At 37.7% G+C, this 21,579-nt stretch overlaps 1 protein-coding gene across 1 annotated transcript; it reads right to left on the reverse strand.

The window, feature by feature from the left end:
- Positions 1–975: 975 nt before the first annotated feature.
- On the reverse strand, positions 976–15,949 carry GNRHR (gonadotropin releasing hormone receptor; the record flags this gene model as incomplete). The annotated part of the gene is made up of 3 exons (XM_081141907.1): positions 976–1,220; positions 2,169–2,388; positions 15,431–15,949. 3 exons carry the CDS (start codon positions 15,947–15,949, stop codon positions 976–978), a joined length of 984 nt encoding a protein of 327 aa, XP_080998033.1.
- Positions 15,950–21,579: the final 5,630 nt, after the last annotated feature.

A 21,579-nucleotide genomic window follows, 5' to 3' on the forward strand; every position in this document is an offset into this window, starting at 1 on the left:
CCTTTGCTTTCTCCCAGTACTCTGCTGTCCTGTTTGACATGTATATATTGAAATTGTGGTTTGCAGAGTTTCTTTTACATATCAAATATCTTTTGCTTGTGCATTTGCTTGATTTCTTATTTAAGATCAGAAGATAGAAACAAATCCCTCACATTAAAACAGAGGGTATAAAAAATAAAGACCAGGTGTGGGAAACACAGATTCTATATGAAAAAACATCAGAGGGCATCTCACATAAAAAAATAACTGGTATAAGTCTTTAAGCGATTGTATTTTAAAACAACGTAATTAACACTGTACTTAATCCCCACAAACTCCATAGACTGTACAGCTTAGAGGACCGTTCTAACCCCTACTTACAAGTCCTGTCGGGTTGGCAGAGTGGGTGGTGGACAGTTGCTGAGTGCTCCAAACATCAGAATGCTTTTGAGGCCAAACAAAAAATTGGATTCATTGCATTTTTTTTAACCATAGGAGGGAAAATAAATTTGATGGGGAGGGGACGTACTGTCCCTGTGCTCCACATACTATCGTAGCGTAAGGTCGGAATTGCCGCTAAGCCCTTCTGGAGAAAAACTCTCCAAGGATTGCTGAGGATAAGACTGTGTTGCGGTTTCTCAGCCTCACTTTTTGGTATCTTTTTGCCTTAGGCCAAGGCTATTTTAAATATTTATACATTATTATACGAGAAGAAAGTGATAGGAAACCCATATAATGTGCCCTCAGAAAGGGCAGAAATTAATTCAGAAGGTTATGATTAGGGAAAAAATTTCAAGATTTTTCCTGAAGGTTTTTTCCCTTGTAATTGAGTCTCTGACAATGCGTGTGTTTTTGTTGTTGTTTTTTAAAAAGGATGATAGCATAACTTTAAACTCATTTGTTTATAAGTATGTATGCTTCAACTGTTTATCATTCTCAAACGGGGAAGCCCATTGCCTTGCTCTTCTTTACAAGACTTCCTGTGTAGTCTAATAATCACAGAGAGAAATAGCCATATATAAGTGGATCGAAGCATGGATTTAAAAAAGCAAAGAGAAAGAAGAAGTGATTCACTGGGTCTGACACCCTGTCCAGCATTTCAGGGTCAAACCAATACCAGATCCCTAGGACGTAGTAGGGAGTCCAGCAGACGGTAAACGAGGTGGCAAACGCGACCGTCATCTTTAGGGTCCGCAGCCGAGCGCTCGGTATGTTATCCTTGGATCGATTCAGTCGTAGTTCTGTCAGAAAGAGAAAAGAGTAGGTGTTTAAAGACGCGTTTTATTTCAAAACTAACATAGACAAAAAGGAAGAGAGAGTGACTAATTCAACCCAATGAATATAATGAAAATATTTCCAATGTTTTTAATAACGATACTTTGTTGAAAAAGCATGTTTATACTTCAAGTTTTCCACTATATCATACAATGAATAGAAACTATTAAAAATGATAGTGCTCTTAAAATTAAGTTTCTACCAAACTAATTTGGATTTGAAATATGGGGCTATTCAAATTCTTAGAGCATAAGTTTAAGCGCGCAGACTGAGGCTGAGCGGAGTTCAGTTCCCTGCATCTTGGCTGTTGTGCCAACATAACCATGCTTGCTTTATACAGTCATAAATTTTAGTCTTTGAGAATACACCAGGTTACTGAAGCAAAAACGTCACAACCACATTTGTAAAGTTTCAGATGAAACAGTCAATTACGTATTCAGCAATATTCCGCATATCCAGCACATACACACTCACGCACATACACATACAAATGTGCATAGTTATTTTTTGTGAATATTGGGGATTTGATGTGACACAGAACAGCTTACTTTTAACAAATACATTGGCTACCATTCACTGAGCTGTGCTTTGCTCTATTCTAGATATGGGGGGTCTGATACAGTCTTGTGACAGCCCAGCAGGAAGAATTTGCCAATGCTTATGCTGGGTAAATGGGGTAATTGTCCTTTCATCTTCAATTCCATGGTGCAAATTTAGAACATTAGGAGATAGAATCTCATCTGTACATTGGAGATAATAAAAGTATTACCTCCTGGGGTGATTTTGCATGTTAAAAGAGTTAATCTATGTAAACTGCTTAGAACAGTATCTGGCCCATAGTTAAGTGCCACCATGGGCATTGCTTTTTAAAAACTGTTTACCCATAATTAACACCAAATCTAAGGACTACATACTGTGGGGATCCTGATGAAGGATCCTAGTGAGGGTGAAGATGATTTTTGCGTTGCAGATCAACATGATGAGAAGAGGGATGATGAAGAGGCAGCTGAAGGTGAAGAAGTTGTAAAAGGCTTGATGCCACCGCTGTGGAAAACTGCAGTGTGTTACACATTGAGAGAAGCCTCCCGACTGTCCAGAGCCATCGGCTAAATGAATCATTCTGAAGATATATAACTGTATAAGGAAATAAAAAATTAAAAAATTGTGTTATTTAATTCAAACAGTATTTGTATGTTTTCTTGAAAGTTTTTTCTTTGCATCCTGCTAGCCTTCAAGCATGTTGTTGCCCAAAGCAATTGCTAAGGTCCTTGATATTACCCTTTTGGAATTTCTATGAAAGGTTTGAAGTGGATCTTTACTTAAAATATGTTTGGATAATGTGAATGGATCTATGCAATTTTGGATTTTTTTGGAAATTATTTCAAACTTGCAGAGCAACCCTCAACCAAGGATTTAAGCCTTGTTTGTAGTTGAATTTCAGGTGCAATTATGCTGAGTAAACTTTGCAAATAATTTTGTTCACCATCCCATCTGCAGCACTTAAAACTGTATCTGGCATTTGGAATGTGTCCCCAAGATACATATTTAAATTTTATTTTTGAGACAGAAAACCCCCCAAAAGTGGTCAAAAGACATGAACAGACAGTTCACAGAAAAGATCTGACAGTGGCCCTCACACATGAGGGGTGCTCAGCCTCCCTCACGGGAGAGAATGGTCGAGGCTGCGCTGAATGCCTTCTCACTGTGAAAACTGGCAAAGATGGCAAAGCATAGCCGCACAGCCTCACGCGAGGCTGCGGGGAAGCCGGAATCTCCAACGTTGCCAGTGGGAGCCCAAGTTGGTACAACCACTCCGGGAGGGTGTGTGGCTGGAACCGGTATAGTGCGTCTGCGTTTACCTGTGATGGAGCCATCCCAAGCCCAGGAATTTACTCTGAAGATGCGCCCCTCCCTCCATAGTATGAAAATACATTCACACGGGTCCTCCTCTGACGCGCTGTTCGTAGTCGGAAAGCATTGAAAACGTCTAAGTACCGATTCACAGAACAGTAGCTGAATGACTCTGGTGGCCCATGTGATGGAGTGCTATCTGGCTATAAAAAAAAGCAAGGAAAATATCTATCTGTATGTACATATATGGGGAGCCCCAAAAATGTCCACACGCTTTAACAGCTGGTAGCTCCATTTTGAAAATGAAATGTATTTTAATAAGCACTGCCTTTATGATTATTCAAAGTGTGCGTATACATTTTTGGGGGAAACCCCGTATATATCTGTGTGTGCAGACATGTGTGTATTTTCACTTATTTTCCAGCTCTGTCTGTTGAGAGGCTCTTGGGACAATGACACATTAGTGCCCAGATCTTGGTTTCTAACTGTCATTCTCTTCCAAAGAAACAAGAGCTCCTCGGAGCAGAGGGTGATGCCAAGAGGGGCAGGCAAAGCTTCGAGCAGCGTGTGGGGCCCAGAGCCGGGGAGCAGAGGCCCTGGGGCCTGTCCAAGGCGCTGGGGAGCCCGCGTGAAGGGGCGGCTCTAGGGCAGTGTGAGCATGAAAATGAGGGGACCCTGACAGAAAAGTGACACACTACCGAGTCAAGTAAGAATACATGAGACCACGCTGAAATAAATTGCAAAGCAGAACAAGCAAACGAGGGGGAAAGTCCTTGGTCACTGCAGAAAGGAGCAGCGGAGGACAGTGGTGGCCACTCTAAAAGAATAAGTGGTCCGGGCAAGAACCGGCAGCGCATTGTAAAAACTGGCGAACGTTTGCAGAGAACAGGTATTTACATTATCTAGAAACGTCTACCTGCAGTATATTTAGTCATTATAAAGAGCAAAATAACTTTATAGTAGAGAAATAACCAAATCAATTAAAGTTCAGATTGCCAGTAATGGGCCCAGTCGGCAGCACCTGCTTCTTCACACAATGCGGTAGGAAGAACCCAGCACCGCTTCTGTTGCATTTCTGCTAAAGGAGCATAATCTGAATCTCACCATGAAAAGACATCAGACAAGCACAACCTGAGGGGCGTTGTGCAAAACAACTGGCCTGCACCCCTAAAATGTCCATATCATGAAACACAAAAAAGAGCCTGAGGGAAGGTGGTCGTGGAAACGGGACTGAAGAGACCTGGCAACTCAGCCCACCACATAATCTTGGATTTTCCTCTGTCAAAGGGACATTATTGCAACAATTGGTAAGATATGAACAAGGCGTAGAGATTAAATATCAGCACTGCATCAGTGCTAACTTTCTGATTTTGATACCTGTGAGAAAAGTCACACGGGAGTGTTGAAAGGGACATCCTGTCTGAACTTACGTTTAAACAATTCAGAAAAATTGTATAAAAGAGACAACAAAGCAAATAAGCAAATGTAGTAAAATGTTAATATTTGGGGAATCTGAGGGAAGTGTATGCAAGAAGTCTCTGTACAATTCTTGCAACTTTCCTCTAGGAAATTATGTCTCTTAAAAATGTACAAACTGAACCAACTGTTAAAGAAATGTTACACGTAGTTTTCATGAACAAGTTGCAGTGGGCGTTTATTCTTCCTTTCCTCATTCCTCAAGCCCACTCCAAGCTTTTCCACTGAGAAACTGTAATTTACCAGGAAACATTAATAAAGTGAAAAGATAAGAGTGCCCAGCACGTTAAAACTGATAGCAAGTAAATTCAAACAAAAATATTACAGGATTTTTTAAATCTGTAGACTTTTATTTCTTCTTTTAAAAAAATGACTTATAATTGACATATAACATTATATTAGTTTCAGGTGTACGGCATAATGATTCTATGTATATATTCAAAATGAGGACCACAATAAGTCTAGTTAACATGTCACCATACATAGTTACAAATGTTCATTTTATTGTAAAAACTCTCAGCAACTTTCTTAGCAACTTTTATGTACAGTAGAGTCACCATGCTGTCCATTACGTCCCCATGACATTTATAACTGGACATTTGTATGGTTTGATCCCCTTCAGGCCATTCTAACAGGTGTGAGGTGGCTTTGATTTGCATTTTCCTGATCATTAGTGATGTTGAGCACTTTTCATGTACCCATTGGTCATTCATAGATCTTCTTTGGAAAAATGTCTGTTCGGATCCTCTGCCCATATTTTAATTGAGTTGTTTGGGGGTTTGTTTGTTTTTGCTGTTGAGTTGCATGAGTTCTTCATGTACAATCCTTGCCACCTGACTACGGGGATCTGTTCTGAGAAGCGCGTTGTTAGTGGATGTCCTTACTGTGGGAACATCATAGAGTGTACGTATGCAAACCTCTGGAGGGGAGGGAACATTTCTGTCAGCTAGTGAACGCTGTAGCCTCCTATCACAATGCAATTCACAAATACTTACCGCTGTGTTACAATTGTCTGTAGTATTCAGTACAGTAACATGCTGTACTGGTTTATTGCCTAGGAGCTGTAGGGGAACAGAATGTCACCCCAAAATATGCCATTTTGGCATAAGGATTATTTTAGGCTGCTTAATTTTAAGAAACAGCAGGTATGGGTAAAGCTCTGAAAAAAACAAGAAGTTACCCTTTATAAAAAACATTTACATTTGTAAGGATGTCTCTTTCCCAGTACCAAGAAAGAATGACTATCTCTAGAAATTCTTATCAATGCAACAGGCATTAAATCTGCATAACATAACTCGGTCTCCCCACTCTCAACATCTTTTCTCTTCAGCTGAAGGTGGAATGTAAGGTTACCTGTTTTCGAGAGTCTCTCTCATGTAGACATGAGGTATGCATGTTATTAAATGTTTGTTTTTCTCTTATTAATCTGTCTTTTATTACAAGGAGTCTCCACTAAGAACCCAGAAGGTTCATTAGCTGACAAAACATTCACTAGCTGATAGAAATTTTTCAGCTACATTAAAATCTTATGGGGGCCACTGCCATGTATATGGTTCAGGGAGAATTACTGTATTTTGGATATTAACCCCTTATCAGATACCTGATTCACAAATATTTTCTCCTATTTGGTAGGTTGTCTTTTAATTTTGTTGATAGTTTCCTTTGCTGTGTAGTAGCTTTATAGTTTGATATAGTTCCACTTGCTTATTTTTGCTTTTGTTGCTAGGATTTATTTTAAACAAATGAGGGGCAGCATTATTTTTTTAAGTGTTTGATTGAATTAGTAAATTTAAATTAAATTTAATTATTTAACAGTCCCAGTAGTTGTTTCCTTTTTCAGGTGATGGAGCAGGAGTGAAATATGCTTTATAAAAAAAACCCTATATTTCCTTTCTTTGATTTTACAGTAAAAAAATTTTAATAAACTATAAATGTAATAAAAATATAAGTAAATATAATATAAAATACAATCCTGTTTCTTTTTGTAATTAAAATGTTGTCTTTTAGTTTCAAAGGCAAAAATAATTTTAAAATTCATCCACTAGAGGGCGCCCAATGATCATCTCAATACTCTTAAAATCAGGAAACTCAAACATGCCGCCTATTTTATGATCCAGACCAACTTTTTCCTCAGTACAAAGCGATTCTTTCAGTTTTCCATACTTCTTTTCAAGCAACCTTATTTAAATTGACCCAACAGATGTGAGCTGAAGTCTTTGGAAGGGTTACTTTTCATAGAACCTGAGAGTCTTACATTTCCTTAAGATCTTGACTTCTGTTTCCACTTTCCCAATTGTACTTGGAACCAGATGACTTGAGTTTGACTTTATGCTCTGCACTGGGCCACATTTTCACTTTAACATTTTATACTTTTAAGTTATAATGATGAAACTTTCAATAATAGTGACTTTGAAATATAGTACTATAATTTGAATTTAGGTTATCATCTTTTTTTTATTTAACAAATGATTGTGTGTTTTTTTTGGTTTTTGTTTTTAAACCTCAACTGAGGCTATGTATTTTTATTGATTTTAGAGAGAGGAAGGGGAGAGAGAGAGAAACATGAATGTGAGAGAGAAACATTGATTGGTTGCCTCCCATACACGCTCCATTTGGGGATTGAACCCACAACCTAGGTATGTGGCCTGACCAGGAATCGAACCCCAACCAACTGAGCCACGTGGCCAGGGCAACAAATGCTTATTTTTAAAACAACTCCTTGGTAAAAAACTATACTAGGTGCTGACTGTACTAAAAAATAAACCAGATATATCCTGCTATCAGAGAATTAAATATTTGGTAAGGAAGATATAGCATGTATGTGACACCTGCAATACAAGATAGGCTGTGATAAGTTCAAAAAGAGGGGTATAAGAAAGCGATATGGAAAAGCAGAGTGTTACTTGCCCATTAACTAGTTGTTTGAGGCTTGGTTCAGTTTATTTTATGCTCAAGGTGATGTCCATTTTAATGATTATTAGAGGGATCACTTTACTTCCAGTGGTTCTTTTGTCCTTGGATTATATTGTTTTAATTTTTTTTATGTTTCTCTCATCCCTGGCCCCAGTTTCATCAGCGTTTGCTTTATTTTACCATAAACAAGAGCAATCTGTTTTTCTTCTTTACAGTCAATTGCAGATGCTCATTTCTTTTTAGAATATTATTTCTAACCCTCACCTTACCTCACACTATTTACACCATTACCTAAACTTTTCCAAAGGTAATTATCTTCAGATGATGTGCTTCAGTTTCCCATCTATGAAATGGAGATGTTAATACTATCCACCCCTACAGGCTGTCATAACAATGAAACAAATCAGTACTTGGAATGTGCTTAGAATAGTGCCTGGCACACAGCACTCTATAAATTATAACCATTATTATAATAAACTTTTTGAGGCACAGAACTTATAAATATGCATTCATATGTATTTATTTATATATTTACAAATATATGCCATATAGTTATTTCCTGAAATCCCTTGACTATCTATTCTCACCTTAAAATTTTCTTGTCTTTTCTTTCTCCAGCCTCCTACAGGAAAAAATGAAGCAGACACTGTTGCAGAGTGTGGTATAGTGTAGTAGTTAAAAGCTCTGGGTATGGAGTTAACTGAATGCACTGACACCTCCACTTACTAGGTGGTAATGTTGGGCATGTTATGTAATATATTCTTATTCTTAGTTTCTTCATGAATAAAATAAGGAGGACAATTGTATCTAATTTATAGGGTTGTTGGACCCTTACATGAAATAATGCACACAAAAGCATTTAGCAAATTCCTGTCCAATACTTGTCCTCCATACTATTATTTATTTACCATCACCATCATTGTTGTTATTTCTGCTATTAGTAAGCTATTATGGTGTTCCAGTACAGTTCTTGGCACACTGAATGTGTGTGATGAGTATTTATTGAATTTAAGCTGCCTGTCAAGTTCAAAAGTGCATGCATTCTAGGGCTGAAAATTCTCTGTGCCGAGGCAAGCCTCCACACATCTTCAGACCACACATCTCTACACCAAAGACTAAAGGGTGGCTCGTATGCCTTGCCTGCAGGCCTAGGTTAACTACAGAATTTAAATACTGTCAATATGTAATGTTTCGTATTAAGCAGTGGTACGAGCTAGTGGTATGAACTCTTTCTGCAAATAATCTGCTACCCTGGAATTCTTGTGGTCTTAAATGACTGTCATTGAAAACCATGTAATTTTTAATTATATACGGACACACCTAATTCAGGAAATGTTTTCTCTTCAACATGTACTTACCAGCCTGACCACAGATGCTCTTAAATCAGATCTTCTTTCAGGTCATGTTTGTTGCCTTTTTAAACTTGTTTTCACTTTGAAGCTTTCCTTCTTTCCCTGCGCCTTTCCCTCCCCTTCTCCCCTGCGCCCTCCCTCTGCCTTCCTTTAGCATGCCGCCTCCCAGGCCCGCTTCCCTGCGCCGACACTCGCGCCTTGCACGGTGAGTAGGAGAGCTCGGTGGCTAGGCCGTCGGTCGGCCAAATTTACTTCTCGGTCAGCAGAAACTTGAGAAAGTTGAAATTGTCAGCCTTTAGATAAGCAGTTCTCTTTGCGGTTTTCAAAGAACTGTCCTTTTTTTCTTTTTTAATCCTCACCTGAGGATATTTTTTCCATTGCCTTTCAGAGAGAGTGGGAGGGAGAGAGACACACACACACACACATCGATCTGTTGCCCCCCTGCACACATCCCGGTGGGGCCAGGGAGCGAACCTGCCACCAAGGTACATGCCCATGGCCGGAATCGAACCTGGGACACTTCAGTCCGCGGGCTGGTGCTCTAACCACTGAGCAAAACAGGCTAGGGCCATTTTAATAACCGTATTTCCCTATTATTTTCTTTTTTGACTCGATGAAAGAAGGAATGAAGACAGGAGGAGGGAAGGAATAAACGTTAATTGAGTGTTTGCAAAGTCGTATACTAGATGGTTTTCTATATCTTATTCTTTATAATTTGGTCTTTACAATTGTGTTTAAACTTAGTAAATTATACAGAATCACATAGCTAGTAAGTCTATCACACAGGTAGCATTGAGATTTGAAGCCAACTTTATTTAAACCCAATACCCATGCCATTCTACTGTCCCGCAGCCTATCATACTTTGTTGCAGAGAAATGTGAGATATTCAGAGAGGCTATGACTGGGGCTAGTGAAAGGCCAAGCAGAGGACTGGGCCTCCCTTGTCCCGATTCGACTAGAGTGGATCCACTTATATCTGTTTTATTTATTAAGGATTTACATAGAATTTTTTATTTATTTCATTACCAGTAAAAAGTTTGGAAGTTCCTATAGTACACTATGCTAAAACTTTTGGAAATATACCCCCAATCCATCATAGAATTTAGTTTCTGAGGTTAGTAATAAGGAAGGTGGAAAACCAAGGTGGCTAATTTGAAATTTGGTCTTTCTGAGCTGTAGTGAAATGTTATAAATTCCCAGGTTGCCGGGCCTAAATTTTGACAACGAACTTGTTAAATTTTTTTAACCTAGTAATGAATTACTCAAGTAATTGAAAATTAATATATGCACCAAGGGATGAAGATTACAGTCATCCTTTCAACTGTAAATTAGCCATGACAGAATGCATCTTTGCCAATGGGCTTGTCCACAGAGTGTGGTGAAGCATGACGTACACTCACCGTGTGTCAGAGTCTAGGAATAAGAAGCCCTCTCTGTGTCTTGTCTTCCTCATCAGATGTATGTAACGTTAGTCACAGGGTGAAACCCCATTCATTCGGAGAGAGCAGACAGCCATAATAAAAAGACAAACTGGCCTTAATAAAAAGACAACAGCCCAAGTGACGCTGGGAGAGCCAGTGAATCCCTTTAAACCACTGGTTTCCAAACTGCAGGGTGAGCCTATCAGTTAGTTGTAATCAACAATAAAAAAATAAAATGGAATAAAGTAGATACTTATTTAATGAAAATCTTTTCTCAGTTATACGTGTGTGAGAGAAAGACAGACAGACAAAGCACATATCTATGTAGTATGTATTTTTTACTTTGGGTTACTGCCAAAAAGGTTTGAATGTCATTATTCTCAAAGGTTCTCTTTGGACTTTCTTTTAGACATGAAATAGGGATAATAGCATGGTTCTAATATACTTCATAGAGTTAATGTAAATATAAAATAAGATTACATATTTTGAGTTTTCCAGGAAACTTCACAAAGTTCTTTACAAATTTAAAGTGCTGCTGAAAGTAAAGATGGGTCATTTGTTTTGTGAAAAAATATATAACACCATTATTCTCTGTGGCCCATGCTCACATGAATCTCTGAGAGTAATGTATTTGAGGTCAGGCTATCTACTCCTTGAAATTCCTAAACAATTTAAAGTTAATTCTATATATTTTTTATTACATCAAGCTAGATAAATATTTGGTATTTTCTTCCTATTATTGCTGTGATATACTTATATGAAAATAATTGAGTTAATAAATAAATATTTTATTTACAGCCTCTCAGAGAGTTTTTTTAAAAGAGTCAAATTGTGGGTTTGTGTTTCAGTCATTATCATAAATTAACTTATTTCTACTTCTGTTTCCACTTTCATCTACATCAGTATTTCAAATTTCCAACTACTTTCCAAATAGCTGTACTTATATAAAGACCTTATATTGCCAATATCATGTCATAAAGCAAATGTTTTTAGCTTTTTTCAAAGCCTGCCTTTCCTCCCCTTTCAAATAAACAGACAGGCAGACAAAGGCACTAGCACTCTTCTTCTCAACCTGACTGTCGATTTCTGTGGTTTTACAGTTAAAAGTCCTAAATCAAAAATATTAGAGCTTTACTTTACTCCCCTCTATTATTAACCCCCTATTACTGAAGCCAATTTGTTGCCAAGCTTTGCTTTTTTTTGAAATGTCCCTTGCAATTACTATCAATTCCCTCTGACACCACCCTAGCCCCCAGGCTGATCGCCTCTTTGCTAGATGATCTAAAAGAGCTTCTTTGTCTCTGTCTTCTCTACATAAATTTTCTTAAAATATTTTTGTTAAAAATTATTTTAGTAATGTATAACATGATGACTGTACTCAACACTGCTGTATGATGCATAGGACGGTTGTTAAGAGAGTAAATCCTACGAGTTGTCATCAAAAGAAGAACTTTTTTTTTTCTTATTGTATCTGAACGAGATGATGAATTTTAGCTGCACCTATTGTGGTAATCATTTCACAATATATGTAAGTCTTTTTTTAAAGATGAAGTGTTACATTTATTAAGATATCATAAGTTCAAGGAAATCACTCAAAGTGCTAGAACAACATCATATAAATAAATGTCAAAGGTTACCTTTAGAAAATTGATAAAAATATTCAAATTAATTAGTCAAAATATTAGTAACCAAAAATACGAAAAAGAGCCCTCGTCGGTGTGGCCCAGTGGTTAGAGTGTTGGCCCACAGACTGAAGGTTGGATTCTGGCCAAGGGCATGTAGCTAGGGTGCAGGCTCCATCCCCAGCCCTGGCGGGCCTCCTGGGGGAGGCAGCCAAGCCATGCGTCTCCCTCACATCGCTGTTCCTCTCTCTCTCTGTCTCTCTCTCCCTTCCACTTTCTCTGTAAAGCAATGGGAAAAATATTCTTGAGTGAAGATTTAAAAAAAAATATATATATATATATATATGAAAAAGACACTATTTTGTGTATTTAAATTCAAGAGAATTCAAAAAGACTGGCACTTTCTACATGGAGGGTGTCACAAGAAACAATATACAGTTTTTCTGGAAATCAATTTCACATTATGTTTTAAGGGATCTTAAAAATATTTGTACACTTCTACTCAGCCGTTCCAACGTCAAGAACGTGCTGAAGCACAAGAAGGCACTTGGCAGGAGATTGTCATCGTGAGGTCGCTTTACAGCTGAGAAAAGGGAAGCGCGCTGCATTGGGCCAGGCGGCCTGGCTGGCTCAGCGCCCGGGCTGGAGCTGGGCGCAGTGGGGGAGCCTGGGCTGCGCAGAGTGAGGCCCTGCGCTCAGTGCCCCGGGGGCGCACCGGGGGCAGACGGGCAGAAGGGGGCAGGTAAGCGACCCCCTGGAAGGGTGCATGCTGGCTGTGACCCAAGGGCGACTGTGAATGTCATGTGCCAGGCTTTTGCATTTGCTTTTTTTTTAATCCTTACCTGAGGCTGTTTGACTTTAGAGAGAGGAAAGGGGAGAGAGAGCCATCCACCAGTGGCCTCCCCGACACACTCCTCCACTGGGATCAAACCCGAAACCTAGGCGTGTGCCCTGACCGGGAATCGAACCTGCAACCATCGGGTGCGCTGGATGGCTCTGCAACCAACTGAACCCCCTGGCTAGGACTGCATTTGAGTTTACATTAAAATGAAGAAGCTCCCAGTGAAGGAAAGGGCACCCCATTTTACATAGCTTTTTATGAAACAAGAAGGGCACAGCAATGTATATGTCATGATAGCTTTGTGAAATACTAGGCTTAAGGAAAAATAAGACTTGTTCTTTATAGCTACGTACCAATATCCTATGGTAAACAATTTTATAAGCGCAAAAACTGCATATTTTCAATATAATTTTACAATATATGTAAGTCAAACTATCATGCTGTACACCTTAAACTGATACAGTGATGTATGTCAATCCTTTCTCAATAAAACTGGAAAAAAGAAAAAAATCATTTTACTCTTTATATAGGACTCACAAGAGCTACGTGGCTCCCACATTAATTTCAGAATTTCCCCCGGCTTTCAATGTCTTCTATAATATAAATCCATTTTACTCCCATTCATTAATTTACTTATCCAAACTTTTTGTTAGTAAAAGGTGAAAGATTCATTTGATCTGGAAAAACCCTAGAGTATCCAAACATTTTAAATTTCTATTTTTGCTAGGTATCTTATTAGGTACTGTGAATATGAGATAAGTTGAACACAACAGTCTCCACTATTTAGGAGCATATTCCTTAGAGGAAAAGGCAGACAAACAGCACAATCACATTCCCTTATGACAAAGACATGGTGTCCTATGAGGTTAAAGAAAATCAATAGCCAAATCTAGTTTTTTGCTAGTCCCAACTCTCAATTTTTCACTTTAGCCAAACACATCTCAGGATGAAAATCACACTTTCAACCTTTGCTGAAAAACATACGTGATCCTTGACTTATTTTTTCCATCCAAATACCATTCCTCTTTAAAAACTTGGCTTATCCTACCTTTACCCTAAAATCTTCCTTCACCATTCAACTCAGACTCATCTTTCCCTCTTCTTATGCTTGCAATAGGTTTAAAACAATTTAGTATATAGTTATATTAGTTTTATGTAAGTTTTGTTCCCACAAATGAATGACATTTTCTTTGAGGGCAATTTCTTTATTTCATCAGTACCAGGCTCAGTGTTAGGAACCTAACTTGTGGTTATCTTCTCCAAGAAAACAAATAAATAAGCAGCACTCATACTTTAAAGAAACAAAATGGAAAATTTCAGGACCTAAGTCTTAGCTAAATAACTTCATTTCAAGTAACATATTTGCTAAACCTATTCTTGTATATTTAGTCACTGTGAGAATAGTTGTAATATACTTTTCTTCAGGGAAATAAAAACACTTTGTTTTCCCCATTTTTTCGTATCATAAAACACACTAATTAAATTTATCTAATATCGAAAAAATATTAGTTAAGTGAGGAATTAGTGGGAAAATTTAGTTACCCTACTTTCCAGGGTCTTGTAAATCCTGCATGGCTCCCCTCCCCTCCCCTCCCCTCCCCTCCCCCCCCCTCCCCTCCCCTCCCCTCCCCTCCCCTCCCCTCCCCTCCCCTCCCCTCCCCTCCCCTCCCCTCCCCTCCCCTCCGCTCCTTTTTTTTTTAACCTTCTGGCCAATTTAAAATGCCTAGATAAATTTCCATTTGCAGTGACAAGGTTTGGGAGGATCCTGGCTAACTGACTTTACTTCTTGACACATCCTAGTACCTTGGGTTAATCATATAGTATATTTATAAGCATACAGATAATTTGTTCATTTGTTACTAAAGGATCTTTCTATTTGCAAGAATGTGTCCTTTCCTTCAGAGGTATGAGTGCTGACAAAGGCAGATTCTGTAGATTAACCAGGTAGAGCCTCTGTTGATAACAACCTGGCGATATATCTATCTGCCTCCTGGAGGAGAGGGCCTGTGCCTACACCAGCAGTCTTAGAGTTTTGCTAACAGTCGGTTACAGTCTAACTTGCCTCAAGAAAAGTTCGAGTCAACCTCAGGAAAATATTCAAAATTTCAAAAGTTCAAGATTTCCCACATTTCCTCCTTACTCAGTCCCATTCAGCTGCAAACTTCAGAACAATACACTAATCGAGAATAATTCTCTGAACTGCAATGACAGCACTCTTAGCGTTTCCACTCAAGAAGTCCCAAATAAGACAAGTCACAAATACTTTCCATCTACGCAAAGTTCATAGTTCCTAAAGATCCTCTCAATTTACCATGTCAACCAGAGCAAGAAGAAAAATAGATGGAAGACTAAGGTGGGGATGAGATCAAGTTTGAGAATTGCTACATTTTGGGGGAGTATTTACTACATACCAGAGATTATTCTAGACGCTTTAATACATTACTTATTTAATCATCACTAAAGCTGCATGAAGTAGGCATTACCTCTATTTTATAAATGAAGGAACTGAAACCCAGAAAGGTTAAGAAATTTGCCCAAAGTACCAGCGCCAGGATTGAACTCTACTCTCTGACTTTCAGCGCCCAGGCTCTTAACGGTAATGCAATACTGCCTCTGACTTACAATAATACAATGTGGCACTCAGGTTTCAACAGGAGATCTGTGATTGCCATGGCCTGCCAAGTTCATGATAATGGTACCTGTGGTCCAGCAAAGAGGCTACTGAGGAGCCATGCCAAGCCAGTCAAGGACGGTCCCAGCTTGCTGCTGCTCGCAGCGAGGGGTCTCGTGATGGCCAGGGAGCGGTCCAGGCTGATCACTACCATCATGAAGGCCGGGGCGTACATGGAGAAAAGCTTCAGGTAGCTGAGGACTTTGCAGAGGAGCTCTCCCCCATACCACTGGACTGTGATGTTCCACATCCCATCCAGTGGCATGACAATCAGAGTCTCCAACAGGTTGGCTAAAGTCAGATGTTTTAAAAGCACCTTCATTCTGGAGAGCTTTTTCCCTTTCTCTTTCTTCTGAGTCCACTTCTTAAGTTTCAGCAAGAAAGAAGCGTTGAAAGTCGTGGAGAGTAGAAAAAGGAAGAAAGTGACCGTCACCCGGATCTTTCCAGATAAGGTCAGTGTGGGGAGGGTGCCCTGCAGCAGCGGGCTGCTGCTGTTGATGGACGAGCAGTGATTCTGATTCTGTTCAGGAGAAACACTGTTTGCCATATTTCCCAGCGAGCAGAGCTTCCAGGCTTGTGTTTCTGGCACTTCTGGTGTTTTATTGTAGTTGAGCCCATTTTATTTCTGCCACTGGTTTAGATTTATGTCAAATTTTGTCCCTGAGATATTTTATATTTAATGTGAAAGATCAAGGTGAACTTGTTTGCGGGTTTATAATCCAACGGAGTGCTGAAATAGAGCATGCCAAACACATTCTGAGGCCAGATGTAACTGTAGCACCTCAGCAGATGGCCTTGCTGTCACAACATTTTCCCTGACGGATGAAGGACACTTGAAGCTTGATTTTGAATTTAAAACTTACTCAGGATATTATTTAAATAACCTTAATGAAGAGATTTTCTAAAAACGAGTGTTAGTGTTCCATCCAACAGATGCAAGATGAAAATGAAACAAAAGAAAAATAACTTGATCCAGTTAAAATCTGTTGTTTTGACAAATTAATACATTTCTCAAAAACATTTGTTTTTTTAATCATACACTACTGTGCATTCAAACACTAGACAAATGTGTTAACTTAAAACCAGCTTCCACAAAACACCAAATTAATACCTTAACAGAATCAACTTGATATAATATGAATTGAGCTGCATTCAAATTTATCAGTCAGTCTTAATGGTCAAATTATCCATGCTTAAGTTAGAATAAAAATGACCAACTGTTTTAAAAAATTATTGTCTTGCTTTTATAATTGTCTAAATGTTATACTTACCATTATTGTACATTATTGCATATAGTAAGTAAATATGGGAGAGAATACTGTATAAATTCTATAACCACATTTATACGTTTTCATAAAATATGAATATTTGCTTGTATTCCTTTATATGCTATCTGATCATTTCACATTGAGGCCACTTAGAACTTTCTCTGTACTGCTGTTTTCTTTCATGGTGAGTGTTTGATGATGCTATTTACCAGTACTGATGACTTACACTGGAATTTTTATTTTGTTTTATGAAGCCTCACCTGAGGATATTTTTTCCAATAATTTTTTTAGAGAGAGCGGAAGGGAGGGAGGGAGGGGAACGGGGGAGAGAAAGAGAAAGAGAAACATTCATGTGAGACAGACACAATAATTGGTTGCATCCTGCAGGGGCCCCAACTGGGGCTGGGGATTGAACCTGCCACCCAGATACATGCCCTTGACCCAGAATTGAACCTGGGAGCCTTAGGTGGGGAGGCAGTGCTCTGACCACTGAACCGCACTGGCCAGGGCAACGTTGGAATTTATTAAATCACCAGCTTGATTTACCTTATGTGAACTAGTTTGCTTCTGTGGCAGCCAAAGCTGGAAGAATATTAAGAGTAAAGCTGGTTCTTCTGACTTAAATGGCTTATTCTTGTTGGTTCATTTACTTGTATTTTTTTGTTTTATATTCATTCGTTTAACAAATAGTTAATAAATACCTGTTGTTGCAAATGGCATGATTCCATTGAGCAAAGGGGTGCATATATTCCTTCAAATTAGCATTTTGGATTTTTTCAGATATATATGCACATGTAGAATTTCTGGGTCATAAGGCAGTTCTATTTTTTATTTTTTTGAGAAATCTCTGTACTGTTTTCTATAGTGGTTGCACCAATTTGCTATCCCAGCAATAGTGCAGAAGGGTTCCCTTTTCTCCCATCCTTACCCATAATTCTTTGTTGATTTATTGATGATAGCCATTCTGAGAGGTGATATCTCATTGTGGTTTTAATTTGCATTTCTCTGATGATTAGTGTCATTGAGCATCTTCTCATATATCTATTGACCATCTGTATGTTTTCTTTGGAGAAATGTCTATTCAGGTCTCTGCCTACTTTTAATTGGATTATTTGTTTTTTGGTGTTGAGTTGTATCAGTCCTTTATAAATTTTAGATATTAACTTCTCATTGGATGTATTATTAGCAAATATCTTCTCCAATTCAGTAGATTGTCTTTTTGTTTTGTTGATGTTTTTCCTCCTGTTTGTTTCTCCTGGTCTACAATGCAGTTATCACATATGCAAGGCTTTTATTACAAAGGGTAATTTTATAAATAAGTGTCTGTATCTATGAAATTGATGATATAGTATTATTGGTTATATAGAATTTTTGTTTACTGGGTTATCAAAGCATCCATAGGGACAAGTAAAACTTTTAAAGCAAAAGTCTTTGAATAGCAAAACTTGATTAACTGGTGTTCTAAACCCAGTGTATGGTTAGTACCTGGAAATGTTTTTGCATTACACTTCCATGATAAAGAGACAAATAAAAAACAAAACAAAGTGATAAAACAGGTTTAGTTAAACGCAGACTTTATGTCCTAAAATCAGTATAGTTACATTTAAATGCTTAAATTACCTGCATCTAACTTTGTAGTATAATACAAAGAAACTTTATGTTTATAATGATGAATTTGGGCAAGATATTCTGAAACAATAAAGTTCCAATTGGTTTTACTGTACTGGATTTATTAAATTAGAGAAATACATCATGTATTTTAGGAAAAATATAGGAAACTTTTCCCCAACAATCAACTAAGCTGAAAATTAAATCAACCAATGTATTAAGTAGAGTTCCACAGAATCAGAGCTTGATGTGGGGATTCTTGTGCAAGTGGTTTCAGGGAGTGCTCCAAGGTGAAAATTTCAAACGAGCTGATGGAAAGCAAGATAGGACAGAGGCGAAAGGGAGGCAAATGTGGCTTGAGCTGACTTCCAGGCTTAGTTTGATCCCTCGTGGAATGCTGGTGTGTAAATGGCACCACAGCTGTCCCACCAGCAGGAAAGGAGGTTAAGCTTTTGTACTCGTGTATAAGTTACCCATTGACTGAGGACCACTTGTTAGGTGGGAGACATGTTAGCATCTCAGGCACATTTGGGTGGTGTTTCCCATAAGCTGAGGGCCTTTCTCCGAAGAAGAGGTTAGTTCAACAACATATTTGATGGAGAGGTCTAGGTGAAGGACTAATAATGTCTATTACAACCCACATAATCTATTCAAAGAACATTCTAAGAAGTAAATGTGTGAGGGCAATAGGCTTTCTGTAATGGCATTTAAACTATATTTTCATTATGAATATAGTATAGAAGAAAGAGCACTACATGCATTGGGATTCAAGAGATTCCTGTGTTCTCTCATGACCCTTAAGCCTCCTGGGTCTCAACTATTATCTGTAAAACTCATGACATAGTTTGTGTGTTTTTTAAAATCCTCATCTGAGGATATGTTTATTGATTTTATAGAGAGAGGAAGGAAGAGAGAGAGATAAACATCAATGTGAAAGAGAAACACCAATTGGTTGCCTCTCATATGTGCCCTGACTAGGGATTGAACCCACAGCCTAGGTATGTCCCCTGACTGATAATCGAACCCACAACTTTTTGGTGTATGGGATGACACTTCAACCAACTGAACCACCTGGCCAGGGCCATGACACAGTTTTTAAGTTCTCTGTCACCTTCAAAATCATTTTCTATTATTCTCTTTTATTATGCACATATTCCTACTCATTAAATGAAGTATTTTTGTTTGTCAGCTATGACTTATTCAATACAGTCATAGGAACTACAGTGTTCAAGCTCTTCTCATTCACTCATTCTTTTATTTATTTAAAAAATATTTTTATTTGCCAGACAGAGTTCTAGGTGTTGAGAATATAAATAAGACAGAACCTGTATTATTATGGAGTTTCCTTTTTTTTTTTTACAATGCAAAATTTTAAGAAATGTTATTTGAAATATATAAAAGGTAAGACATTTTCCTGTTAGAAAAAGAATTAATTTAAATTTATATTAAAACTCCCACACAGTAAAAGGTTAAAAGAGAATTTGATAAGGCTATCCTTTTTTCTAGCACTTGAAAATGTATGTTGTATGGCTCTTTTTTTAAACAGAGGGTCCACAAAAATGAAGAAAAAAAAAACAACACACAAAAAACCTCTTTAGAAAGGTTTTGTTTTTGTTTTGTATTGTTTACTTAGTAAAGTCTTGTTAGTGAAAATCACTGAGAAAGCAAATCTTTTGCACTTAGTCTCTGAGAACTTCTGAAGGAAACTCAACAAATTATGCCAGGAAGAGTTTGAACAATACTAAATGCATTTTCCAGTGGCATAAACAAAAAAAGTAGACTCAGCAAAAGAATTCTGAAATTCAGCAGTATGAGGAAAAATGAGAGAGATCAATGTGAAAATATTAATTTGTAGTAAGCCAGCTAATAAAACTAGGTTTTACTTGACAAAGGAATCTCTATAAACCACAGCTGAGTAAAATCACAAAGATGCTGAAAGAGATGCCAAATAATTCATATGGTAGCAGTCACAAAGGCTTGAGGTTTAAACAGGTGCAAGAAGAAGCCAATTGAGATATGAACCTTATAAATTCATGAAAATATTGCTAGTTTATCAGAAAGGAGGGATTAACTGAAAAAGTAGACTTCAACATACAGTACTTAGTGTTATTTGTATATTTAACTTATTTAATAAACTTAGTAATAACTTATTTATATGTATTGAGTTTTCACTATTGTTTGAAAGTTCTCATCATGAAATCTTGCCAATACTATTTGTAGAAGAAATTCCTGATCTGAAGAGACCTAGTAGTTATGACACTATTGCCCAGGGGGGAGGCACCATTATAACTGACATTACTTACTGTTTTGTCTCTCTATAGAGAGGAAAGGCAGCCTATCAGATAACATATCATTATGCAGGTTGGTTCACTTAAATCAGCCCTATTTGGAAGTGGCACACTTCATAAATGTGCTTACCTAACATACCTGTCTTCATGTAAAATTATTTTCAAAAATAAAAGTTAGGTATTTGTACTGTTTTTCCATAGGAATTTTATACATTTTCCATACACGAAGAAATTAGGTAAAGAAGAGTACTGGTGGCTTAATCAGTCCATCATGTTTTTTCCCCAAAATACCAGAATATACATAGTATGACTTTGCTTTATGCAAGATTTGTAATTAAGACAGTAAACACATAAAAGTATAAAATCTTTGTGTGTTGTGAAGTAATATAATTTTGAATAAAATGGTATTGATTTCGAAGATAGCTAGGATGTTTCTGAATGGGAAAGTGAAATAGAAGCAAAATTCCCATATTATTTATTCTGGTCGACAATTTGGAGGAAGTCATAAAAAGACCAGGGGTTATCATGGGCACAGACCAGAAAGGAAACAGGTAGACAGATTTTCAGGGAAGTTTTTATAGGCATTGTTACTACAATTCACTAGGCTACAACCAGTTAATGTGTTGATCTCATGGAATCCACATGCTTGTCAGCAGGGGATTATCTTTACACTCAGAAGGAAGCTTATTGTGAACTATTCTAGGATTTCTCAAGGGAACTGGATCTTCTAATCAGCAGTGAAGACCTCCTTAGCAAACTGTAATCCATATTTACTCATATAATTGTCTTCAGTCTGGAAAGGGGTAAATTAGAAAATTGTATGTCTGTGTCATTACTTTCACTAAACTTTTGTCAAAATCTAATACCCAAGCATTCATAGTTCTAAAATTGAATATTTTAAAATTTGCAACATTAAATGTGCATAAAGTGATTCTTAGTTAAATGTAGTTTGGGAATTACAACACTTAATAAGCATATAATCATCAAGCTTTAATATACAAAGAGCTTCTGCA

Source organism: Miniopterus schreibersii (genome assembly GCF_964146895.1).
Source record: "Miniopterus schreibersii genome assembly, chromosome: 1".
Classification (NCBI taxonomy): Eukaryota; Metazoa; Chordata; class Mammalia; order Chiroptera; family Miniopteridae; genus Miniopterus; species Miniopterus schreibersii.